A 27,113-nucleotide genomic window follows, 5' to 3' on the forward strand; every position below is an offset into this window, starting at 1 on the left:
TCTAATTTGTAGGCATTGAAGAAAAAATTATTCAAGACACTTGCTGAGGAATGATAAGGCAGACTCAATTCTCAGGCTCTATTGTGCTAGGCATAGGGACCACTACCATAGGAGCTTCTAGTGAGGGGGGGCTGAGATCCAGGTAGAACAAAGAAAAGTGGGAATTAATAGTCAAGGAACAGGTGGGGGCTCGGGGATGGGAAGTTACTAAGAGAAGACATAGAAGGGTAAGAGAGGTTCTGGCTAAACCTAACAGGATTCTTGCTGAAGGCCCACTGGGATTATCAGCTGTCAGGTAGGGGGTGTTGGGGAATGAGGGACCTGATCAGATATCACCAGTGATCAGATACAGAGGGTAGTTCTGGTCAAACTGACTTTGGGATTCTTGCTACAACGCAGACAGTAACATGGAAGTCTGAATGTCAGGGCCTCATTGAGAAGAGAATTCAGAAGAGCCTAAGTAGAGGTTGGTCAAGGAGAATATCTTTGTCACAGGAACCAACACTTGCCCCTCTCCTGACTATCCTGTGGCCTTCAGAAGAGCCAAAGCCAGGTTCAAATATCTGATCATGAGATAGCCTTGAGGTCCACCAGCTGGAGGTTACCAGGCCTTGTCCTCATCAAGGCTCCATCAGTCCACCACTCAAACCTGTAGCCCACCAGAGATCACTGATTCCTGGAGAACTGGACACCAAGGCCCAAGGAGGCCATACCAGAATAAGGCACTACATGAAGACATAATGAGGACATAATCTCATGGTCCCTTCTGTCCCTTTTTCATTGCCCCAAACTCATTTATGTGGTCCAAATGAAAGGGAAGGGAAGCAGGGTTTACAGAAGGAGGAAAAGAGATTGCTGAGGGCACCCTGGTGGCTCAGTCATTTAAGCATCTCGCTCTTGATTTCGGCTCAGGTCATGGTATCAGGGGCGTGAAGTCAAGCCCTGTGTCCGGCTCACCCTCTCTTTCAAATGAATAAATAAATCCTTTTCATAAAGAGAGATGGATGAACGTATCATGAGTTTCAAGACAATCCATCAATTTGTTAACCAAATACGCATTTTTTTTTCTCCTCTTGTACATTCAACACTCATTGCCTCTATTTTATGTGACAGCCCCAAAACCTATCCAGTCACTGCCTCAATCTCAGTCTTAGTACTTATACTCCTTAGTACTTATAAGTACTTAGTACTTATACTAATCCCAGGAGACTATAACGAAATAGGTACTTGTCACCTCTCACTCCCAGTATAACCTGTGGTTCAGGGACATGTGCAAGGACCTTTTTAAACTACTGAATTACTACCAACCTAAATTTCTATACATAGCAAAAGTGTGTCCCAAGAAAAAAGATAACTGAAATAAGATTATTTCAAGACCCAAAGGAAAATTTTAATGGAAAAGTAACCGACATAAAATGTGATTCTAATGACTATAACTTAAGAACAATAAAAAGTAATTCCAGGCAGAATCTTCAGGGAGAGAGGGGTGAGGATCTGAGAAAGGCATGTGTCTGTGGCTTCCTCTAATAGTACATTCTCTGTATCAGATGTGAATATTATCTCCTATGGAGTTAGAACAAAGGCATTACCATGCATATCCTAAAAATCATAGTACTTGGGGCGCCTGGGTGGCTCAGTCGGTTAAGCGTCTGCCTTCAGCTCAGGTCATGATCTCAGGGCCCTGGGATTGAGCTTCATATCAGGTTTCCTGCTTGGCAGAGAGCCTGCTTCTCCCTCTAACTCAGACCCTCCCCCTGCTTGTGTTCTTTCTCTCTCTGTCTCAAATGGTAAATAAAATCTTTAAAAATAAATCATAGTACTCAAAATGGGACAAAGGGATGAATATTCCAAGTTCCCTATATAGCCCAGGAGGAAAGTAAAGGTTTTCATAACTCTGTGCACCAGTATGTTAAGATAAGTTTTATAATTTTTAGCTTAAAAGAAGAAGTAAAATCAAAGCATATGCTTTCCAAACTAGAAAAAAATTGTGGATTATAAATGAGTAGAAAGGATTTTTAAAGGACTAGGTGAAGACCAAGTGAGGCAAAGAAAAGCACAAAACCCAACCATATCAACTATTACATTCAATTAATGTGAAAAAAACATTCAGATTAGCAGTCAGAGATTTTTAATGTCCCAAATGCCCTGAAAGATTAATCATAATTCATTTTTATGTTTATAAGTCTGATTCTGCTTTTTATTTGTTTATTCATTTGGAATTATATATTTTTTTACATTCTACATATGAGTGAAATGAAATGCTTTTGTCTTTCTCAATCTGACTTATTTCACTTGACATACTACCCTCTAGGTCCATCCATGTTGTCACAAATCTCACGAGCTCATCCTTTTTAATGGCTGTATCATATTCCACCCAAATCTTCCTTATCCATTCATCTATCGATGAACTCCTAGGTTGCTCCCCTATGTTGGCTATTGTAAATAATGCTGCAGGAAACATAGGAGTGCACGTATCTTTTTGAATTCGTGTTTTGGCTGTCTTTGGGTAAATACATGCCCAGATGTGGAATTATTACATCATACTATATTTCTACTACTAATTGTTTGAGAAATTTCCATACCGTTTTCCAAGCGGCTGCACCAATTTAAATTCCCACCAGCAGTGTACAAGGGCTCCTTTTTCTCCACATCCTTGCAACACTTGTTATTTCCTGTTTCTTTCATTTCAGCCAATCTGGGAGGCGTAAGGTGAAGGATTAATTTTTTAAATAACAGGTATTATATTCAGAGCAGTTTTATGCACAGCAAAATTGAGCAGAACACACATGTCCCCATATACCTCTTCCCCCACCCAATGCACGCAGGTCCTCCCTCCTTTGACATATGGGAAGGGTTGTGCATTTGTTACAATCCATGAACTAACACTGACACATCAGTATTAAACAAAATGAATCCATAGTTTACATTAGAGTTCCCTGTGTTGTACTTCTGAGAAAGGGAAACTGAAGGAATCCTACTTAAAGAACAAACAAAACAAAACAAAACTGGTTTTTTGCCCCTTTCTTGTCTCTGTTCCTCCTAGGACCTGCACCCCCTTACACAGGCCTTGATGTATGTCGTCCTTGTGAAGGTCAAGGAGTTCATGATTTCTCGGAGTCTTCTAGCAGAATAGCTAACATCTAAAGTCTTGATCAGGTGAGGTTGTCCTGTATGTTTTCCAAGCCACTGACTCCAGATGCCTTGAGGCCAAGACCCCTGGCTCCAGGGTATAGGTGACTTAGAGAGGACACCTGAGCACTCACCCTTGTTAGACCAGGTCCTGGATGCCTAAGAGGACATGTGTACCAGATCACCATCGCCAATAGAAAGTCCAGCCCCCAAACGAAGATGACTCTTTCTCCTTTCCTTTCGAGTCTTCCAGATGTTCTCTCTGCATCTACTCTCTACACCTTCAATAAACCCTGCTCTTACTTCCTGAGGGCTCATGTTTGATCTCCTTCCTGCACAAAGCCAAGGATGCTCTTGGCTGGTCCTGTAGGTCCCCCTCTGGGTCCTCAGACCTCGCCTACGTGCCTCACTTTCTATGGGATTTGACAAATATTTATCACATGTGGTGTCTAAATGGGGTGTCTCTCCAGATCAGATGAGGCCCCCAGATGTGGAGCAACAATTGGATGGAAGCTGGTGGTGTGGGCCGTGAAAGTGTTCATCTGAAGCAGAACAAAGGAGATTTCCATGTATTGATACACCGCAGTGGAGAAGGGGCAGGACAGCAGAGGAGAGGCTGCGTGTAAAGAGGCAGTGGGTGGGGACTGTTTTTAAAGGAGGGAGATGAAGAGGTATGGATGGATGGAATTCTCCGTTCTTGGTAACTGTGCCTGGTTCTAAGTAGTCCAGTGGTCATTTAGGGCCTGTGGAGATTTTGAGGTGGGTCACCTGATGGGCCTGTCTGGATTCAGCCGGGGAGTCCCTGTGGGCCCTTTTTACATTCCACTGGTCAGGCCTCTTTGCCTAAAAGTGACCTCTACATCTTGTAGTCACCATTATACTTGCATACAAAGTACTTTCATTGCCGTAAACAAATCCCCTGTGTTCCATCTACTCACCCATCCACCCCTTCTGCCCCCAGGGACTCCTCAGAGCTACTGGCCTTTTTTATTGCCTCCATGATTTTTCCTTTTCCAGAATGGCATTTCGTTGGAATGATACACTATTTAGCCTCTTCATATTGGCTTCTTTCACTTAGTGGTATACACTTATGTTTCCTCTAAGTCTTTCATATCTTGGTAGGTCATTTCTTTTTAGCACTGCGTAATATTCCATTTCTGAATAGACCATGGTTTACATTTCCATTCACCTACTGAATGACATCTTGGCTACTTCCAGTTTCTACGATTATGAATAAGGCTGCTATGAACATCCATATGCAAGTTTGTGTGTATGGACAGAAGTTTTCGCTTCTTTCGAGGAAATACACGGAGAGCAACTGCTGAGTTGTGTTAAGACTCTGTTGAGTTTTGCAAGAGATTGCCAAACTGTCTCCAAAGCCAATGTACCATTTTGCATTTCCACCAGTGATGGATGAGAGTTCCTGTTGCTCCACATCCTCACCAGCATTTGGTGTTGTCAGTGTTTTGGATTGTGGCATTCTGAGAGGTGTGTAGTGGTATGACACTGTGGTGTTAATTTGCATTTCCCTAAAGATATGTGGTGCTGAGCATCTTTTCATATGCTTACTCACCCTCTGTATCTCTTTGGGGAGGTGTCTGTACAGCCTTTTGCCCAGTTTTTATTTGGTGGTTGACTTTCTCTGTCGAGTTAGAAGTCCTTCATTTTAGTCACTGTCCTTTATCAGATACACATTTTGTACAAAATGCCCTCCACATTTGAAGGTTGTCTTCTTATTCTATTGACAGTCCCTTTCACAGAGCAGAAGTTTTTAATTTGAAGGAAGCCCAGTTCATCAATTTCTTTCTTTTAGGCTTTCCTTTGGTACTGTATATAAAAAGTCACAGGCAAACACAAGGTGATTCAGATTTTGTTTTGCAGTTTTGTGCTTTAAATTTCGGACTGTATCGGCACCTGTGTGGCTCAGTGGGTTAAGCCTCTGCCCTTAGCTCGAGTCATGATCTCAGGGTCCTGGGATCGAGCTCCACATCAGGCTCTCTGCTCAACAGGGAGTCTGCTTCTCCCTCTCTCTCTCTACCTGCCTCTCTGCCTACTTGTGATTTCTCTCTGTCAAATATATAAATAAAATCCTTAAAAAAATTAGGACTGTGAACAATTTCGTGTTAATTTTTGTGTAGATGAAAGGTCTGTGTCTAAATTCCTTCTTTACTTATTTATTTTCATATGGGGATGTCCAGTTGTTCCAGTGCCATTTGTTGGAAAGATTACCCTCTCTCCATCAAACTGTTTTTGCTCATTTATCACAGATAAGTTGACTCCATTTGTATCGGTCCATTTCTGAGCTCTGCAAGATCAACATGCAGTTCTCCAGTTCTCAGTAGACACTGACTCTGTGTCCTACAAACCTGGCTCAATTCTGACCCTCCCTACCTGTCTCATGGAAAGGATTGCAAATTTGTACAAGAATTACGAGCCATAAATAAAATTGTAAAATGCGTATTATTTTTCCCAACCCCAACACTATCGTTGCTTTTATACCCTCTGACACCACTTCTTTCATCATGGTTGATTTACACTCTGCTTTCTTCGGCAGACCCCCTGTATGTAACTCCCAAGGCCTTTTCGCCTTCCTATGTGAAAATCAACAGTGTACCTAGACTGTCATGCTCAAGGGTTTTTCCAACGTCCCCACTTGTTTTACCTGAATATTTTGTGTAAATCTGAAGACTCTGGGCTTCTCTTGTAATTCAATGCTCACTCAATATGTGGAGGACCTTCTAAGTTCTACTGGGTTCAGTAACTTGGAGTCCGACACTTAATACTCACTACAAGCTCTGGCTTGGGTTAACCTTGAAAATAAAACTGTCAGTAATTTTACTAACAAAATGGGTTTATTCAGGAATTGCAGAGAATTACAACTCCAGACTGGCAAACTACAGCAAAACCATAGGCAAGTCCAGGGGCGCCTGGGTGGCTCAGTGGGTTAATGCCTCTGCCTTTGGCTTAGGTCATGATCCCAGGGTCCTGGGATTGAGCCCTGCATCGGGCTTTCTGCTCAGCAGGGAGCCTACTTCCTCCTCTCTCTCTGCCTGCCTCTCTGCCTACTTGTGATCTCTGTCTGTCAAATAAATAAATAAATAATCTTTAAAAAACAACAACAACAACAAAACCCTTAGGCAAGTCCAAAGAACAAAGGAGAAGAAAGCTCTTTTATGGAGAAAAGGGGGGAGTTGGGAGAGGGTGTTGTAAACAAAAAGTCCATTAGAATCAACAGGGAGTCCAAAGTCTAGTACCTTTTCATTAGTTGAGTTGTGACAGTCTCTCATTGGCTGGGCTGTTGCTGGGCAAGGAGGAAATCTTCCTTCCCCATCCTGGGATAGTAAAGGAGGCTTCCTCCTGTTGGAAAATGCAAAGTAGGTCTTTTCCTGTTGGCTCTGCAAAGTGCTGTGATGAGTGATACAGTATGAGAGCCCCGCCCTTCTGGCCTCCTGATTCCATGTTCAGCGACATTTCCTTTTATTCAGTTTCACTGTTTTAGCTCAAAAACGATCTACTGTCTATGCAGATAATAAATTTCCTAGTCTTAACTAAAATGCAGGCCCTTGTGAGAATGCCAAGTTCTGCTATCTGGGATGAATTCTCTTCCCTGGGATGATTTTGTGTTGGGCTAAGTCTCCTATTCATTGGGTTCTAGAAATCTGTAATGGCATATACTGCCCACCCATCTTCCCTCTAGGAACCATCAGTTTGTTCTCTCTAGTAAAGAGTCTGTTTCTTGGTTTGTCTCTTTATTTTCTTTGTTCATTGTTCTGTTTCTTAAATTCCACGTATGAGTGAAATCACATGGTATTTGTCTCTCTCTGCCTAACTTATTTTACTAAGCACAATACACTCCAATTCCATCCATATAATTGCAAGTGATAAGATTTCATTCTTTTTTTTAAGATTTTTTAAATTTAATATTTTAGAGAGAGAGAGAGAGAGCATGAGCGGGAGGGGCAGAGAAAGAGAGAGAGAGAGAATCTCAAGTAGACGCCACACTGAATATGCACCCAACTGTGGGCTGGAATCTGGGACCCTTGAGCTTAAACCAAGAGTTGGAAGCTTAATCGATCGAGTCACCCAGGTGCCCCAAAGTTTCATTCTTTTTATGGCTGAATACTATTCCAGTGTGTGAGTGTGTGTGTGTGTGTGTGTGTGTGCCACACCTTCTTTATCTGTTCGTCTGTTTGGGGACACTTGGGCTGCTTCCATAACTTGGCTCTTGTAAATAATGCTACTGTAAACAAAGGAGTGCACGTATCTTTTCAAATTAGTGTTTTTGTGTCCTATGGCTAAATACCCAGTAGTGGGATTCCTGGATCATATGGTTAATTCTATTTCTAACTTTTTGAGGACCCTCCATACTTTTTTCCCCAAAGTGACTGTACCAGGTTGCATTCCCACCAACAGTGTAAGAGGGCACCTTTTTTGCTACATCCTTGCCAACACCTGTTGTTTCTTGTGTTGCTGATTTTAGCCATTCTGACAGGTGTGAGGTGATCTCTCCTTGTACTGTTGATTTGCATTTCCCTGACGATGTGATGTTGAACATCGTTTCACGTGTCTATTGGGAATCTGTTTGTCTTCTTTGGAGAAATGTCTGTTGAAGTCTCCTAGTGCCTCTTTATTACTGATTGTTTTCAAAGTATTACTATCTCCTTCTCAATTCTTTTCATTGAATTTAGAAATCTCCTTTCAAGTCATCTAAAAAGAATTCCCTAGCACTTTTCATGAGACTTGGTTGTCAAGGTGCTTGGGTCTGATGCCTTATTGTCTGTGGTGTGGAAACAGTGCCTCTCAGGTTACTTCTAAGATTTCTTGGGGGTTTATATCTTTTTAGGTGTCCTCCCTCTTTTTCAGCCTGTCTTTGCAAATTATAGTTCCAAGATTAGTGTTTGTCATTTATGTTTTTAAGTTACTAGTATATTTTTGTACGTCCTTAAGGAAATTTGTTTTCATGCCATCTCAGGAGATGAAGGACAGTGATATTCACATCTCCGAGTCTGGGCTCAGGCATGGGTTTGCCTCCTGGCTCATCTGCTATGAACATTCAGAAGAAAATGGGTATAAAGCCACCAAGTGACTAGTAATCAAGCTGTACATTTTATGCTAGGAGTGTTTCTGATGCTGTTCCTTTCAAAATACACAAGTTCTTACCAACAACTGCCTCAAAAGATAGTGCTATCTATTTTTGCAAGACTTGAACCCCAAACTACATGCCAGCATTGCATGGCTTCTCACTGTTCTCTCCAAAACGTCAGCCAAGCCACCCTCTGCTCACAGGGACCACTCTTCGGGATTCCAGCCCCTGAGGATTAAATGGAATCGCCACACTATTCACGAACATTCTGTATCTTCCTTTTCCCTCACATATAACCCAAATACAGCCGATACACATCCCTGAGTCAACCAGCTGTTTTCTTATAACCCCTGGGTTTTCCAACCTCCGAGATTCTTTTGCCTTAACATGAGACCATGTGAAGTTGGGGATTGGATCTGTATCATAATCCAGCCATCCCAGAATTAGACTTTGGGTTCAGGTTTCAGAAATCTCAACTTGGTGGTGGAGGGAAATAAGGGTTTCTTTTAGGGCAGCCATAAAAGCTGTCTATCCCTTACCTTGACCTTGAGCTGAGAATTTGAAGCCCTGAGCTCATCTACTTTCTGTACTTTGAAGCAACCAAGAGACCTCATTATACTCCTTTTTAAATTTTTGCTAAAATGAGCTGTGGCCGCAGAAATCACAGTTATCGCAGATAATGATGTGGTTGGTCATCTAGAGTCTTACCCCAGAGATGCTTCAGCACAGGTATCTTGATTACAGGTGTGGTGTTGGTCCCAGCCTGTCCGAAGGTAATGTTCTCAGCGAGGAACACCTGAGGCCTTTGCCAGGCCTGTATTATTTGTAGGAGGCCCAGACATTTGCCCCAGCAGGGCCCGTATTGTGGCTGGATTGGATCTTGTTGCTCTTACTTTGATTGCAGGATGCACTTAGTGGAAAACTGTCTGGGAATTTTGAAAAACAAGACTAATAACTCAGAAGTCTTGGCATGCCGGGGCCTCAGAGTGAGGTCACAGACAGAGAGAAAGAGAAAATATAGACCTGGGGCTCTGCCTTTATTATGGTCTTACTAGGGTCTTTATTAGGTTTCACGAGGTCACTCTATATTGGCTCATTTGAAGCATTAGAGTGGGAATCAGGGCACAGGAGACTGAGGCAGGGTCACGCAAGGAGCATCAGTTGTTTTCTTTTTAAGATGTATTTATTTATTTTAGAGAATGAGAGAGAGTGAGCGCATACACAGGGGGAGGGGCAGCGGGAGAGAATCTTAAAGCAGACTCTGTACTGAGCAGGGTGCCCAACACAGGCCTCCATCTCTCGATACTGAGATCATGGCTTCAGCCAAAACCAAGAAATGCCAGGTGCCCGCAAGAAATGCCAGTTTTCACCATCACCCAGTGTCTTCAGAAAGGAGAACTTCATGGGTGTGGGGGTGCCTAGTTCCTTATCTGGTGATTTTACTAGTAGCTGCTGGCGATAAGTTTATTTGGAGTAGATGTCTTTTGAAATGGAGACCCTTGGCAATCAGCGCTTCTCATCAGGCATTACATTTCAGCAGGCAATAACTTTAATCACTGGTGTGTCACTGCCCCCCACGGACAACTGCCATCTCCTCTACCATCAGAAACAGGGGCGTGAACAGGGTTAAATCTAATCAAATCAGACTACCTGGTCCAGATTCCTGTCCTTCAGTTCTGTTCCAGAACCACTCATCATACCATCACTGTCTATCTGTCTGAATTCAGCGAGGGAAGCAGAACTTCACTGAAGATACTAGGATAAGAGATTGCTTCTAAGAACCGGACTTTGGGGTGCCTGGGGGTTCAGCTGGTTAAGTGTCAGACTCTCTCTCTTTTTTTAAAGGATTTTATTTATTTATTTGACAGAGATCACAAGTAGGCAGACAGGTAGGTAGAGAGAGGCGGGGAAAAGCAGGCTCCCTGCTGAGCAGAGAGCCCGATGTGGGTCTCGATCCCAGGATGCTGAGATCATGACCTGAGCTGAAAGCAGAGGCTTTAACCCACTGGGCCACCCAGGCACTCCAAGTGTCAGAATCTTGACTTCATGATCTCAGGGTCCTGGGATCGGCCCCTCCTCGGGCTTTGGACTGAGCGGGCAGTCTGCTTGAGGATTCTCTCTCTCTCCCTCTGCCCCACTCACATGCTCTCTCTCTCTCTCTCTCTCAAATAAATAAATAAATAAATAAATAAAATTTTTTAAAAAGAGAGTATCCTGATGGCACGTGGTTGATAAGGCAGCATTCATCCGAGGTCTAGCTTACCTGCTTCCAAACATTACGCTCTGTTCCAGACACAGCAAGAGAGAGCTCCTGGCTTCCATTCCTGGTCAGTGTAGATGAGTGTCTGAGAACTGTGTCCTCATTCTCTCTTTTACGATCTCATCGCTCCCTCCCATCATTTTACAGACACGTCGCCCTATTTCCTCCTCCGTATTTAGCTTTTCATTCATTCTCCTACAAAATGTCTACTAACTTATAAGATTCCCCCTTCTCTACAGAATTCCTCATGCTTCTTGTCACACACCTTGCCAATCCCCTGCCATCATTCCCAAACCTTCTCTCTCTTATAGAACGTCTTCCGCGGGAACATGGAAGTTTTGTCACAGAAGAGTCTGAAGATTTAGATTCTAATTCCGGATTTAACTATCCCTCAAGCCACAAAATTTCCCTCTAGGCTTTAGGCTCCTTGTGTCTCGGATGTGGGTTGCCTAGGATCCTGTATGTGAGACCACTTTGTAAATTCTAAAGCACTAGAGAAATGCCATTAGTTATTATCATTTCTTAGGTGACTCTCAAATTAAACGTTGATGCTGAAGGATCAACAAATAAAAAATACTGCTCGAATTTATTGACAGGAGCAGCAGAATCCTTGAATGGTGTCAACCCAGAGCAGACCCCGAGGAAGTTATGCATACCACAGGAGCAGGTACGGACAGCAGGCTGGGTGGAAAGTGGGTAAAAGGAAAACACTAGGGAATAATTCCCCTTGGCTGCCCTGGTTTGGGTTCCCTGTGTGGGATGGCTTCCGTCCAGACCTGGGTCCAGCCCTGGGGTGCCTGGGTCATCCAGAGTGAATCAAAGTTTAATCCAGTGTGGCAAACAGTGAAGAATAAGGAGTTTTGAGTCTCCTAAGGCTGATTTGAACACATAAAAACTGTGAAATGGTCACCCAATTTCTCTGTCCTTCAGATTGCTAGCTACAACATAGGGGAAGGGTGGGAGGTAATTTACAGCATTTGCAAAAACCTCTACTTCGATATAAAAGGTTTAGTCATGATGGTTGCTCAGTGAGATCCATCTACAGGAAGAAATATTTCATTAGTTCACACGGCACAAGGAACACATCTTACTTATTGAACAACCCCAGATCTTACTCAATGCCAAGACCCACTACGGCTGTAAGAACAGTCTTCCGAATGAATAAATACACAACGACACAGTAAATAAACAGGTCGTGAGGCTAAGAGTGATATTGGGAGGAGCCAAAAGCAAAATTGTGATCTGGCATTGGGTGTGCAGGTGGTGAGGCTGCAGTGTCCTGGCCTCTCTGACCCAAAAGGTGTTGTGGAGTCTAATTTTAATGACCCGGAGGCCAGAGTGTTGAAGGCTCCTCTGAGGATTTTCACATGCACCCGAGGACGATATTCTCTGCAAGTCTAGCTCATTCCTGACTGTAGAGAGCCAGGCGTGTGAACAGAGCTGTGCTGGAAGCAGGCACACCACCTGGGAGTAGACACTGGAGAAGGACGCCAAGTACCATCTTCGGGGCTCTCCTGGGATGCAAGTCCAGACCTTTGGGACCCCCGGGGTTGTGGTGGAGTCAGGGCCAATGTGAAACACTGAGGAAGTGTTCTGCATATTCAAAGTGCTTCTAAGATGGGATTCAAACAGCCACTCCTCAGGCAGAAAATCTAGTTCCCCGCCTCTTGCTTGGTGGTGGTACCTCTTGGTCTGTGATCCCTGGTCATGACACTGCCTCCTGGCTGTCACCTTGAAAGCAGGAGACATGTTGATTCTCCCCTGCAGAGTGTCTGCCAAGGAAGCACCATGCACAAGGCTAGTGACCCTGGCACTAGCACCAGGCACCCCTGCTGGGGGTAGAAATCCCCCCACCCTCCTCCCTGGGAATGGTAGAACCAGGGAGGGGGAGTTCAAGAAAGAAGGTAGGTACCTGGAGGACAGAGGAGCTCAGCCCCATGAGGAAGAACTTTTTTTTTTTTTTTTTAAGGAAGAACTTAAAAAAATTTTTTTTTCTTTGCAGGGGAGGGGCAGAGGGAGGGTAAAAGAGAATCTTAAGCAGGCTCCACACCCAGCTCAGCGCTGGAGGTCGGGCTTGGTCTCAGGATCCTGAGATCATGACCTGACCTGAAATCAAGGATCAGTTGCCCAACCGACTGAGCCACCCCATCACCCCTAGGAGGAACTTTTAAAACCTTTCTCCTTCCCCATTGATAAAGGCGCTTTGTAATCCACTGCCCTTTAAGGTACAGGACTTCATTCGCACTGTACCTAGACCCACTGCATAGGCTGAGACTAGGTTAACGACAGATGTGGGAAGCAGAGTGACAGGGAGGTGAATGGATTAGCTGGAGTTTGCAGGATGAGTCAGGCAAATTTAGGACAAGAAATCACTTTACGAAATGTCCTCATTTGCTAAGTGCTATTTCCGGGATGTGGCAATAGCCGACTTCTTTCCTCACTCACTGTTCCGGAGCATTTCTGGGGACTTTAGCTTTGTGCTTCCTCCTCTGATCTTCCCCAAATTGAGGGTTTAGTTTTTTTTTAATTCTAGAATTCTCATTTAATCTCCTAGTAAATGTCCACTGACTTCTATGATTTCTCATGTTCGATACAAGTTTCACCAAGAATGCACTAAATTCTCAGTATATGCTAGCATATACATATGATAACGATGTCATTATAGCGTTCTTGAATGCAAGGACACTGATTTCCTGTCATATCGCCAGCACTTTAACGAAATATTTATGGAACGAATGAATCACGAATCAAGTGGAGGGATTTGCCAAGTTAAATGGGGGAGGTGGGAGTAGGGGTATATGCAGAGAGAAAAAAGCAATCCAGCCCTGGGCACTCAAGTGCTGTGGTGGGCACAGAGTCCTGAGAGATGGCATGTGTAGGCACACTGTCAGCACCACAGAAGAGAGCTGCATTCGTCTTCTCAAAGAATGGCCAACGCTCTGTGTCCTACTCCCTTTTCCTGTTCCTCTGATGTTCCTGTTCCTTTTCTGTGGTGCAGAAAAAGGAAGTTAAAGTCTGGATGTATTTTCTGCTCACATGAAATGCTGTAAAGTTATTTTTAAAGGTTTTCTTTCTTTATTTGAGAGAGAGAGGCCCAGGGTGATCAGAGAGGAAGGGAGAGGGAGAGAGAGAATCTCAAGCAGACTCCTTCCAGAACATGGGCCCCCACCTGGGGCTCGATCTCATGACCCTGAGATCATGACTTGAGCTGAATCCAAGAGTCTGATGACGCTCAACCTGCCGAGCCACCCAGGGCCTCAATGCTGTGAAGTTCTTTGAAGAGTTAAGAACACCTCCAGATGTTGACTTCTTCAGTAGGAACTTCCAGCTCTTTCTTCTGTCAAGTGCCTTACTCATCTTAGGTAGAAATCCTTCTCCTTCCTGGGTCCCCAAACACCTTCCCCTCACCAGACATTGGAGGAGGAATGTGGAATGATGTGCTCTGCCTGCATCCCATGTTTCTTCTCTGAGGCTCCACCTCAGGACCCTCTCCCCCCACTGCAAACACACACACACACACACACACACACACACACACACACACACACACACACCAGCTACACTGTCCCTTCTCCCATGGCTTCTCTCCCACCATCTCCTGCATCCCAATGAAAGGAAAGAAAAGTTTTGTTTCTCCATTCACAGATCACAGATCACCAGAGCCAAGCCAGCGGCTTAACCCACTGAGCCACCCAGGCACCCTATCCTCTAATTTTCTTACCTTTTCTCTTACTATACATTATATCTTACATTCTACTTTCTACGAGTTACCTTTTTGGTTTAACACTTATAGTGTATATGAAGTACTTTTCCATTTCTATTTCCATATTGCTACAAGTTTTTAATCATGAATTAATGTTGAATTTTTTGGAATGCTTTTTTTTTTGCATCTTTTGATCTGTTAATATATTGAATAACATTTATCGATTTTCTTTGTTAAACCGTCCTTTCATTCATAGCATAAACCCAACTGCAGGATTCAGTCTGCTAATATTTTGGGGAATTTTTTTGCATCTATGCTTATGAGTATAATTTTCTTTTCTAATGAGATAGTATATTTTAGTATCAAGTAATGCTAGCTTTATAAAATGAGCTGGGAGAGCTCTTTTCACTTTTCTAAGATTTTATTTATTTGACAGAGAGAGACACAGCAAGAGAGGGAACACAAGCAGGGAGAGAGGGAGAGGAAGAAGCAGGCTTCCTACCAAGCAGGGAGCCCAATGTGGGGCTCAATCCCAGGACCCCAGGATCATGACCTGAGCTGAAGGCAGAGGCTTAACCAACTGAGCCACCCAGAGACCCTACTTATTGTGGATGAACCTTTGGGTTGTTTCAGTCTGGGGCTACTGTGAATAAAGCCAGTATTTTTTTTTTTTTTCACATTTCTTTTGGTGGATATTGACCATCTTTTCTCTGGAGTGACAAGCTAGGTTCAATGGTGCTCCTCTCCCACAAAAGATATGTCCACAGCTGAACCCTCAGAATCTGCGAGTATAACATTGTTTGGGAAAAGGGTCTTTGTAGATGTAATTAAGTTAAGGATTTCAAGATGAGATCATCTTGGATTATATAGGCAGGCCTTAAATCTTGTGACAAAATGTCCTTATGGGAGACACACAGTGGGGAGGGGAAGGCCATTTGAAGACTGAGGTGGAGATGGGGAGTTACAAAACTATCAGGCAAGGAACACTGGGACCCCCACAAGCTGGGAGAGGCACGGAGGGATTCTGCCCTAGAGCCTCTGGAGGAAGCAAAACCCCTGACTTTGGGCGTCTGAGATCATGAATCTGTGATCATAAGCTCCCAAGTCTGTGATTTTTATGGCACCTCCAGGAAACGAATACAAGTGTCATTTAGAATTTAATTGTATTGCTATCCATGTAGATTTGTTTTTTTTTTTAAGATTTTATTTATTTATTTGACAGAGAGAGATCACAAGTAGGCAGAGAGGCAGGCAGAGAGAGAGGAGAAAGCAGGCACCCTGCTGAGCAGAGAGCCCAATGCGGGACTCGATCCCAGGACTCTGAGATCATGACCTGAGCGGAAGGCAGCGGCTTAACCCACTGAGCCACCCAGGCGCCCCGTAGATTTGTTTGAAATGTGCACAACATTCCAAATGAAATGTTTACAAGTGTTTGGAGTGCAGAGTTTCCTAAGTCAGACCAACTTTTTCTCCTGTTTCTGAGAGTAGGTAGTTTTGTTTCCCCAAGATTTTAAAAATTTATTTGACAGAGAGAGTGAGAGACAGCACGAGCACAAGCAGGGAGAGCTGCAGGCAAAGGGAGAAGCAGGCTCCCCACTGAGCACGGAGCCTGATGTGGGGCTCGATCACAGGACCCCATGATCATGACCTGAGCTGAAGGCAGACAGAATTCTGGTGCCCCAGAGTAGGTAGTGTTCTGCCCAGGGAACGAAAGAGCTGAGAGTGGCCCCAGTAAGCTTGTCGCATGGACGTGCGAACCTCATCGGTGGCAGTGGGCTCCCTCTGAGAGCTGTGTCCCACCCAGAGCTGTCTGTTCCTCTAGTGGCCTGAGCATCTGCTGGTGCGGCCAGCTTTCTGCCGCCTGTCCCTCCTTTGCTCAGGCTTGGAGGGGCAAGGACGGTTGTTTCCTATTACATTAGTTTTTAAAAGTGAATTAAATTAATTTTTAAAATATTTTTTGAAGATTTTATTTACTTATTTGACAGACAGAGATCACAAGTAGGCAGAGAGGCAGGCAGAGAGAGAAGAAGGGAAGCAGGCTCCCCGCTGAGCAGAGAGCCTGACGTGGGGCTCTACTCCAGGACCCTGGGACTATGACCAGAGCTGAAGGCAGAGGCTTTAACCCACTGACCCACCCAGGCACCCCAGAGTGTCAATAATTTTTGAATATTCAAGATAATCTCCATGGTAACCACAAAGAAAACAGCGATAGAATATATACAGAAGGAAATGAGAAGGGAATTAAAACACTTCACATTACAAAAATAAAAAAACAAAAGACAGTAATCTAGGAAATGGAGGACAAAAAAGCCACAGAGAAAACAAATAGCAAAATCACAGAAGTAAATCCCTCATCATAATTATGTCAATGTAAATAGATTAAACTCTCCAATCAAAAGACACAGACTGACACAATGGCTGTTCAAAAAGTTATCTAACTATATACTGTCTACAGAGACCAACTTTACAGCCAAAGAAACAAGTAGGTGGAAAGTGAAAGGATGGAAAAACATTCCATACAAGTAAGTATACAACATAAATTTGGACATTTTTCTATCCTAATAAAAGGTTTTATATGGCAAAAGGTATAACAACGATAAACATTTATAAAACTATTAACAGACCAAGAAAATATAAAACTCAAAAACTGACAGGAAAAAACAATTTTACCATAGTTGGAGACTTAAATATCCTGCTCTCAATAATGGAAAAAAGTCATTAAGAAAATAAAGGTCTTGAACACCACAATAAACCAATCAGATCTAACAGAAATGTACACAATACTCTAGCCACCATCAAGAGAAAACATTGTTCTCAAGTGCAATATGGGACATTTCCATGATAGACCACATTAGGTCACAAATTAAAGCTAAATAGGTTTCAATAGATACTATACAAACTATCAAAAGGATGAAGTTAGAAACCGACAAAAGGCAAATTGGAAAATTCACCTATCTGTGGAAATTAAATAATGCATGCTTAAACAATCAATGGAACAAAGGAGAAATCACTTGGAATATGAGAAAACACCCAAGATGAAAGAAAACAAAAACACAGGGCATCTGGTGGTTCAGTCGTTTAAGTGTCCAACTGTTGATTTTGGCTCAGGTTATGATCTCAGGATTGTGAGATCAAGCCCCAGGTCAAGCTTTACGCTCCATGCACAGTCTGCTTAAGATTCTTTTCCTCTCTTTCTCCCCTCCACCTCCTGCCCATATGGGCACGTGCACAGGAAGGGAGGGAGGGAGGGAGGGAAGGAAGAAGGCTTATATTAAAAGATCTCAAATCAACAACCTTACTTTGCAACTTAGAGAACTAGAAAAAGAACTAAACCAAGAGTAGACAAAGTTAAGAAGTACTAAACGAGAGATTTTAAAAGTAGAGAATAGAGGGGCACCTGGGTGGCTCAGTGGGTTAAAGCCTCTGCCTTCGGCTCAGGTCATGATCCCAGGGTCCTGGGATCGAGCCCCACATTGGGCTCTCTGCTGAGCAGGGAGCCTGCTCCCTCCTCTCTCTCTCTCTGCCTGCCTCTCTGCCTACTTGTGATCTGTCTGTCAAATAAATAAATAAAATCTTTTAAAAAAAATAGAGAATAGAAAAATAGAGAAAAACAAACAAATCCAAAAGATGGTTCTTCATAAAGACTAACAAAATTGACCAATCTTTAGTTAGAGTGACTAAAAGAGAGAAGACTCAAATTACTAGAATCAGAAATGTAAGTGGAGACATTACTACCAATTTTACAGAAATAAAAAGAATTATGAGAGTACTACGAACAATCATATACACACACACACAATGGAACCTAGATGAAATAAACAATCCTTAGAAACACAAATCCTGTCAATACTGAACCATGAAGAGAATATCTGAATAAACTTATAATTAGTAAGTATAATGAATAAAAACCAAAAACCTCCCCACAACAAAGCTCTGGACCCAGTGACTTTACTGGGAAATTATACACATTAAAGAAATAGCCCTAATGTTTGTTAGGATTTTCTAAAATCTTGGAAGAGGAGAGAATAATTCCTAATTCATTTGCCCTGATACCAAAGCCGGAAAATGATACACAAGGAAAGTACAGACCAATATTACTTATGAACAGTGGTACAAATATCTTTAACAAAATACTAGCAAACAAAATACTAGTAAACAGAATTTAGCAGCATACTGAAAGGATTATATACCATGTTTATTCTTGGAATGCAAGGAAGTTTCAACATATGAAAATTGGTGTAATACACATTAATGGAAGGAAAAACCCCAGGACCCTATGAACTGACTCAAAGAAAGCATTTGAAAAATCCAACATCCTTTCATGATAAAAACACTCAATAAGCTAGGACAGAAGGAAACTATATCTATCAAGCCAGATACTATTCAAGCATTTAAAACAATTTTTTAAAAAAATAAAACAAGCATTTCTGAGGATGTGGAAAAATTTGAACCCATGTATACCATTGGTAGGAATATAAAATGATAGAGCAACTGTGGGAAACAGTATGGAGGTTCCTCAAAAAATTAAAAATATAATTACCACTTCCAGATATATCTATAAAGTGAGGGGGTGCCTGGGTGGCTCAGTTGGTTAACTGTCTGCCTTCAGCTCAAGTCATGATCCCAGAATCCCAGGACGGAGACCCACACTGGACTCCCTGCTCAGCAGGAAGTCGGGTTCTCCCTCTGCCGCTCACCCTACTCCTGCTCTCTGTCTCCTGCTTGCTCTCTGTCAAATAAATACAATCTTAAATAAAACAACAATAGAAAGCAAGATCTCAAAGAGATATTTGTACAACCATGTTCACAGCTGCATGGTTCACAACAGCTAAAAGGTAGAAGTAAACCAAATAACCATCGACAGATGAGGGAATAAGCAAAATATGGCACAGAAATACATCGTCAGAAATTCTGACAATGGCATAAAACACGGATGAACCTTGAGGACATTATGCTAAGTGAAATAAACCAGCCACAAAAAGACAAATACTAGATGACTCTCTTCATAGAAGGTACCTGGGGTAATCAAGTTCAGAGAGACAGAGAGTAGAACGGCAGTTCCCAGGGGCTTGGCAGCAGGGAGCGACTTTGGAGTTATTGTTTAATGGCTACAGACTTTTGGTTTTGCAAGATGAAAAGAGCTCGGGATGTGAATGGTGGTGATGACTGTACAATATGAATGTACTTAATACTCCTGAACTATGCACTTAGAGATGGTCTGGATGGTAAATTTTATGTTATGTGTATCTTACCAGAAATTTTTTAATTTAAAAAATAAAGCATAAAAAATAGTGGATTCACTCGAGAGCACTACGCAACAGCAAAAAGAATGACCTGTACATACATACAGCATGGATAATTCTCCATATAATTACGTAGTAAAAGAAAACAGATGAAACAATGGTTTACTGGGAAAGCAAGAAGGGATAGTAAAGGGCATGAGGTAGCTTTGTGGGTGATGGATAGGTCTGTTGTCCCAGTTCTGTGTTGGTTCCCTGAGTGTATACATACTGAACAACTTCTTAAACAGTACAGATCAAATACGGATGACTGTTGCATGACAACTGTATCTCAACAAAGATTTAAAGAAATTGTTGCACATAAAAATCTGATCTCTCGTTCATGTCAGAAATTAGAGGATTTGGCAATCCTACATTGACTCTCTCTCATGCCTTGGCAGCAAAAATGGCTATGTGACAAATGCTACACCCCTGGAGTACAGGATCTGCCTTCTCCCAGCCCCATTCTCCCGCCAAAGCAGCAACAGCTGTGGCACGAAAAGTGCAGGGAGCCTTATTACCCACAAAATCTTTAGATATTTGCTCTGTCAGTGACCTAAGTCATAGAACAGAGGTCTGGAGGTCCTGAGAATTTCTGCAAAGCCTGAATCCTGCACAGTCTTATTCAAAGGAACATTTGTGGATGTACTTTTAGAACAGGTACATTCCCTCTAGCTTGCTACAGACTCACCTATTCTACTCTCACGTCCAGTGTTTCCATACAAATTATAGTCTCACTGGGCCAGTATATCCGACAGTTAGGACACCTGTCTACCAGAGGCTAAACTTCAAGACACATGGCTCCTTGGAAAGTGTCAGGTAAACAGTGTCTACTTAACAGTGCTAGGGAACGTGAGGCATCCTGTGGAAACACGGGGCCCTATTCATGCTGCTCCCAGATGCAGAGGAGGTTGTCATAACTGCCCCGTCCTCAGGGTCATCCCTGGCTCACAAAAATTCACGCCACTCAGATCCCAACATTTGGCCCATAAAGTCCTACCATCTTTCCCAGGAGACCTTGAGTAGCAACACAATGGAGGCCAAATCTGGACCGAGAGCTATTCTCCACCATCCTGCTCTTTCTCCAAGGCAATACATTTAGAAACCCTTTTCGTTTGGTAGACCTTAACTGTGTTTTCAACCCACTTCACAGTGATCAAAACACATCTGATTATAGGTGGCTTGATCATTAAGGCAATGTAAAGTAGGTGCTTGTTGGGATGGGTAATGTGGAGTCTGGATAAATCTACCATGAGCATCATATGAGATCAGCCATGTCTTTGAAAGAAGGGAAACCTTCTCTGCAAGCTGCCAGCAGAACCCAGCTCAGGTCTTCACAGTCAAAGACAGGTCATGTTCATAGCTACACTGGTCACAGAGGGAAGGAATGACATCTTCCTTGGCCTCAGGCTACTCAGGATTCCCTCTCAGAAAAGGAAGAGGTCCGAACATAAGGACTGGCTGACACATATTCTTGGAGACCTGCCAGAGCTCCATGGCTTCTACCTCAAACACTCACAGTGGCAAGGCTCTGGTAGAGTCCATGGTGAGAAAAATGCTACTTTGTTCCAGAAAGCTTCCAGAAGAACTAGCATTCATAGGGACTCTGCCCATTGTGGACAATGGGATGAACAAGGTTCACCCTCTGGCTGATGGCCCCCTCATCAAGACTGTTCTCAGAGCTTATCACCTGTGCACATCGTTGTGCTGGAGGAGGGTGCACACTCTCTACACTCCTTCCTCTCGTGTGAATTTTCTGGTGCCGGACGAGGGTAGGCCTCTGGCTGAAGGCTTTTCCACATTCACCGCACTTATATGGCCTGTCTGGTTTGTGAACCTTCTGGTGTTGCCTCAGATTAGACCTCTGCCTGAAGGTTTTCCCACACTCGAGGCACTCATAAGGCCGCTCACTGGTATGAAGCCTCCGATGGTTATTGAGGCTGGAGCTTTGGTTAAAGAATTTCCCACATTCGGGACACTGATAAGGCCGTTCCCCAGTGTGAAGTCTCTGATGGCTATGGAGGCTGGAGCTCTGGCTAAACAATTTTCCACATTCGCTGCACTCATAAGGCCGCTCCCCAGTGTGGACTCTCTGATGCTTCATGAGGTCAGAGCTCCGGCTGAAGGCTTTCCCACATTCTCTGCACCCGTAAGGCCGTTCACCAGTGTGGATGATACGATGTTGGATGAGACTGGCGATGTGGCTGAAGACTTTCCCACATTCATTGCACTTATAAGGTCTTTCTCCAGTGTGAACCCTCCAGTGCTTAATGAGGCTGGAGTTGCAGTTGAAAGACTTCCCACACTCTCTGCACTCATGAGCGCTTCTGCCCGTATGGACCCGCTTATGATGAATGAGATTGGAGCGCTGGCTGAAGAACTTCCCACATTCACTGCACTCATAAGGCTTCTCTCCAGTGTGCACCCTCTTATGCTGAATGAGGTTGGAGCTTCGGCTAAAGAACTTCCCACATTCGCTGCACACATAAGGGCTTTCCCCAGTGTGAACTTTCTGATGTCTCATGAGACTACAGTGTTGGCTGAAGAACTTCCCACATTCGGAGCACTCATAAGGCTTTCCTCTGTTGTGATCTCTCTGGTGCTGAGAGAGGCCGGAGGCGTGGCTAAAGAATATCCCACATTTGTTGCACTCAAAAGGCCTTTCCCCAGTGTGGGTTCTCTGGTGCCGAACAGGTGCGGGCTTGTCAGGGAAAGCATTCCCAAATTCACTGCACTTGTTGTGACTTTGTGGACCAGTGCTCTGGGGAGGCTCCTCCACTCTGTGAACGACCTGGCGCTGGAGAAAGCTGGATGTGGCCTTACCGCCCGCGAAGTCCTTCCCATCTGCCCTGACTGTGAGAGGCTCCTTTGATGTGTCATCTCTGCAGGTCTTCACAAGGGAGGCCCTGTCCTCATCCCTTCTGCCAGGCTTGTCTATGTTCTGCTGCTGCTGAAGGGTTGTACTGGACTCCGACCCTCTCCCAGTAGCCTCACATGCATCTGGTTTCTGCCTGGGATGTGTTGCCAGGTGTTCAATCAGGTGCAAAACGTCTTTCAAGGGCAGGCCACGTGTGTCACGTGAGTAGTTTTTCTGGTTGCACAGAGCCTCCTTGAGCTTCCTGTCCTGTGACACTCCTTCTGCAGACACACTACGCTCACCCTCCACTCCACAGCCAAAACCTGAAAGCAGAGAAATGCTGGTGAAGTTCCCAGGATCCCTAAGGGAAGGAAGCAGCCCGTGACAAATCATGTCTGACCCTGGCATGAGTCCTTGGGACTGCTGGCAGGAGGAGGACCCTGACGTCGGGGTAAGGAATGGTCTGCCGCAGTACCGTGCCTGGCAGGGTTACGAACCAGGGGAGGCCTTGCCAGGCCTAAGGACACAAGGATGGGGCTTAGTCTTGGGCTGGAAGGTGGGGTCTCCAACTCCCTCCTCTCTAAAGGCTTTGTGGCAGGGCCTTGGCCGCTGTTAGCACACGAGTCCCTGGCAGAATGGTGGGTCAAGGCCCAGTAAAGTCTGACTACAACTGAGCAGCTCATGTTTACAAACTATGAAAGGGAATACGCACCTATCATGACATAGTAAGTGTAGCTCCACGCTGGAGACAGTCTCAGAGGGAGCTGTGTAAAGAGTGAGCCGGGGGACGCAAATCAGAGGAGAAACAAATGGGCTGTGCATCAAGAGCAGGAAAGGAAAGGTAGAAGAGAGATGTGGACAATGGCTTGGCACCAAAACCATGATGAGCCTGAGGAAACACTGCAGGTAGGATCTGAAGACAGCAGTGACATCACCTGTCCCCGCATCCCCCACTCACCAGAGACAAGTCCACTGTACGCCCCTCTTGCCATGACTGACGTCATATCCACCCTGTCAGGCACCCACGGCTCTGCCCCCATCTGTGGCTGGGCAACTACGTGAGACCCGAAAGACGTCAGACCTGAAGAAAGACAGGGCAGGTAAGTGGCCAGCACCTGGCCAGGTGACCCACCTGATGACAGACCACAGGAAAGAAAGTAAAGAGTACAACAGGAACACACAAGAGGTACGGCAAGACCATCCCAGTGGTCATGGCAAGCGGGAACCGCATCAGCGTAGTGGCGGTCAGGCCCCAGGAAACGTTAGCTAAAGGATGTGCTCACCCAGGCAGGGAGTGGCCGAGCCTGCCGGGTTCCACTGGGCCACCCGCAGGACTCCTCATTCCCGGCCCCACCCCACAATGCTTTGCGGCAGCAGGTACTGGCGCAGCTCCTGGAGGGGCTGGGACACTGCACTCGGCCTGGGCCCAGAACGTGCAGCGCATATCTTGGGAGAGTGGGGAAAGAAGCGGTGCCAATAGGGCTGGTGAAGTGAAAGAAAAGGGGAAAAGTGGAAATGAGCTCAGGCACCCAGTGGGGGTGAAGGCCTTACCCAGCGAGGCTATTAGAGCAAAGTTCTCCAGCATCACATCGCAGTACAGAAGCCTCTGAGCCTCATCAAGGAGCCCCCACTCCTCCTGGGAGAAGTCAATGGTCACGTCCTCAAAGGTCACACAGCCCTGCCATAACGGGGACAGTTCATTCCAGGATCAGCTTCTCTCCACAGGCACTCCCGTCTGTCCCCTGTTCCCCTTCCTCCCCAGTTTCCCAACTCACAGGAGATCCCAGGCCCTAGCTCCACTGCTGTTTGCTCTTTTCTATGCCTCACCTGACCTCTGTGTCAGTCCACAGCATCAACGGGCAGGGAGGCAGACAGACACCAGGGCCCAACGTCCTCCTCTGTGGGCCCCTCCCAAGTCACCAACATTATCTTTCCCATATACAAACATGGACTCAATCTCCTCCCTTAGCGGCCAGGACCAAGGCCCTGGGGCCAACAGCTCACACTCACTCCTTATATGCGTATCACTTCTTGGACTGCACCTTCCTCAGACTCTGGACATCATCATTGCATCCCCATTGTCACTGTACCCTCTCCCCATCCCAGCCCACATCACAGCCTCACTACAGACCCTCACATGTCATCACTCTGCACACGACAACCAGAACGTTCTTAGCAAACACAACCATGATCCCATCCAGACCCCTGGATGGCTCCCACTGCCAAGAGCAACACCTGCCCATGATTTGAAGGGCTCCTCGCCCAGCATTTTCCTAGCTTCAGCCTGAGCCACGCAGAGCCACACAGACATCAGATACCCTCGGGACTCTCCCTCTTCTATGCTGCACATGGGTTCTCCGATTCTCACCCTCAGGGTCACCCACTCCCAGCTGACCCCATTTGCCACTGAGTTAATCTCCCCACCCAAATGAAAACCCCCGGGCCCCATCAAGGGGCACCACAGGGCCTGCTGAGAATGCAAAGTGGTGAACAAGCACCAGCGTAGGGTTCGCTGTAATACTACCTTCATTACTACTAAGCCTACCCATCCCTCCCATAGCTACACCACCTGCCAGACCCCTTTGCCTGCCCCCCTCACCCAGACAACTACTCCTCCATGTCTGTCTCCATGACGCCCAACAAACCAACCATGGTGTCCCAGCGAGAGACCCCGTTCTCCGATCAGAGGCCCTGCCTTCCTCTTTCCCTCTAACACCACTGCCACCATGACCTGAAGGTTCACCCTCTAGAACTGGACACACAACCACACTCTTGTCCATGTACCAAATACCACATTTTAGATATTTTAACTGTGGAAAGACTAACCAAGTAAGAAGAGCAAAGGTTATTGATACTGAGCTTGCGACAGGAAGAGAGAGTCCCTGTCACTCATGTTTTGGCAGACTCAAAGGCAGGCAGAGGAGTGGGAAAGCTTTTAGTGGGAAAGGGAAGGCTTCAGATGTGCCCTGACTGGGGTCCTGCTGGCCAGGAGAGGCTGTAGGCAGGCTAGCTAGATGCGGGGTATCCTATGTGACTGGTTAGGCGTGCGTGTTTGGTTTTCTCTCCTTGGTCCCAGACTGGAAGTAGGAACAAAAATTAGAGAAGCTGGCAGTTATTAATCCAGCCCTAGTCGTGTGGGGTGGATTGTTACAGAAGGTACTGTTTCTGGATTGTCACTAGAGATAGCAATCTGGCTTCCTGAGAGTGTAATTTAAGTGGGCTAGAGTCCTGGGTTCTTTGTTGTAGATAAAGAGGTTGGTTTCCTGGGCAGTTCCCTGCAGGTTGTGGGTTAAGAATTCTATTTTTATATATGGTCTGGCCTTTGTCCCTTTGTGTACTAGGCCTCTCCTGACCTGACCTATACCACCCTCACACACCAGATCCGGTGTCTAGCTGCCCGCTCGACTCCATTCAGGGGTCTCTGGGACATCAGAGCTCAGCAGGGCCAAAACCTCACTTCTGTTCTTATAATGAAAATTCCTTCTAGAACCAACTTCCCCATCTCAGTTGATGGCGCATCCATCCTTCCAGCTGCTGCAGCCAAAAACCATCCCTTCTCTTTTTCACTTTCCACCTCGGAAAATCTGGTCGGCCTGACTTAAAAGAGGCATCCACAATCCAATTACTTCTGCCTCCAGCCACCTGCACTACTCAACTGAACTACTCCAATAACGCGCTTCTTGCCCTGCCTGTCTCCACCTTATCCCCAAGTCCTTTTTCCACTCTGAGTCCACAGGGAGCCCGTCAAGACCCAAGTCAGATCACCTCCCTCTTCTACTGGAAACCGCCTATGGCTACCAGCACCCTCAGAACAGCTCTTCAGCCCGCCTTTCGGGGCCTCACCGTCTCCCACCTGCTCTCCAAACACTCAGCTCAATCTCTCCGCCAAGCTTATGCGCAACGCTGGTGCCTGTGTCTAGGACACCTCTCCTCGCCTCCTGCCACTAGATTTCGGAAATGCGAAGCGCTCTGGAGGTACCACCTCCGGCCTGGATCCAGCACCCCAGGCTGGGCGTAGCTCCCCTCCAGCGCCCCCAGACTCAAAATCCGAGGAGAAATGGGAGAGGAGAGCGACAGACAAGGGCGTGGGGGTCGCGGCGGCTACCTGTGCACTCACCTGTGCCGGGACCCTGAGCGCCGCCGCCACCACCATCGCTGCCCAGGCTCGCAGCGGAGCCGCCGGAGTCAGGTCAGCCCCCAGTGCCGCCATCCGTGCCGGGGCTCTCAGCGGAGTCGGTGGAGACCGGTTAGCTTCGCCTGTCCCGGGGCACGGCGGGCCCTGGGACTTCCAGCTGATGCCGGCGTGCGACGCCAGGCGCGGGCGGACCTGGCGGACCCGCGTCTCTGGGGTGCCGGGCGCAGCAGGGGCCCAGCCTCCCGGTCTCGCCCCCTAGCTCAGGAGAGGCCGGGTAACACGGGTGCGCGACCCCCGGCCCGGGCCGGGAATGGCTGGCCAGGAACGCAGGAAGTTCCGGCCCCAAGCGGCGCCGCGCTCCCGGCCTGTTATTGGCCCCGCGCCAGGCGACTCCGGGTTCAGTCTCCTGCGACCGCGTTTCCCGTCCCGCCCACGGCCGCGCCGGTGGGCGGTGCAAGGTTGGGGTACTGGGGAACCGTGCTGAGTGGGGGGACTGGAGGCGGTCCCGGGAGGCGGTGCTGGGAGGGCGATGCCGGGTGGTGGTTCGGTGGTGGTGGAGGTGCTGAGTGAGCGGTTCTGGGGGAGTCGGGGCTAAGTAGTTGTGCTGGGAGCGCGGTCCGAGAGGGCCGTGCTGGATGGTGGTCGGGGGGTACAGTTCTAGGAGGTG

At 45.9% G+C, this 27,113-nt stretch overlaps 1 protein-coding gene across 3 annotated transcripts; it reads right to left on the reverse strand.

Annotated features, from left to right (window-relative positions):
• Window positions 1-18,336: 18,336 nt before the first annotated feature.
• Window positions 18,337-26,880, reverse strand: LOC309852305 (uncharacterized protein). Of its 3 annotated transcripts, XM_082708625.1 has the most exons (4): window positions 26,429-26,880; window positions 23,863-23,989; window positions 23,270-23,392; window positions 18,337-22,634 (listed from the first exon to the last, which is right to left on the reverse strand). In XM_082708625.1, the coding sequence occupies exons 1-4, from the start codon at window positions 26,519-26,521 to the stop codon at window positions 21,043-21,045; spliced, it is 1,935 nt and encodes a 644-aa protein (XP_082564751.1). In that variant the 5' UTR covers window positions 26,522-26,880; the 3' UTR covers window positions 18,337-21,042. The 3 variants fall into 3 exon arrangements, with proteins under 3 accessions (XP_082564751.1, XP_082564753.1, XP_082564752.1); XM_082708627.1 differs by lacking the exons at window positions 23,270-23,392; window positions 26,429-26,880 and adding an exon at window positions 23,024-23,075 and having other exon boundaries at window positions 23,863-23,898; XM_082708626.1 differs by lacking the exons at window positions 23,863-23,989; window positions 26,429-26,880 and adding an exon at window positions 23,024-23,075 and having other exon boundaries at window positions 23,270-23,381.
• Window positions 26,881-27,113: the final 233 nt, after the last annotated feature.

This window comes from Mustela nivalis, assembly GCF_964662115.1.
Source record: "Mustela nivalis genome assembly, chromosome: 18".
Lineage (NCBI taxonomy): Eukaryota > Metazoa > Chordata > Mammalia > Carnivora > Mustelidae > Mustela > Mustela nivalis.

Bases quoted from the DNA above. Each gene is read 5' to 3' on its own strand.
- LOC309852305 (XM_082708625.1), bottom strand. From the start codon at position 26,521: ATGGCGGCACTGGGGGCTGACCTGACTCCGGCGGCTCCGCTGCGAGCC. The intron at 23,990-26,428 runs GTGAGTGCACAG...CCGTTATGGCAG, and splicing joins CGCTCAGGGTCCCGGCACAG to GGCTGTGTGACCTTTGAGGA. The intron at 23,393-23,862 runs GTAAGGCCTTCA...GTCTTTCTTCAG, and splicing joins TGCTCTAATAGCCTCGCTGG to GTCTGACGTCTTTCGGGTCT.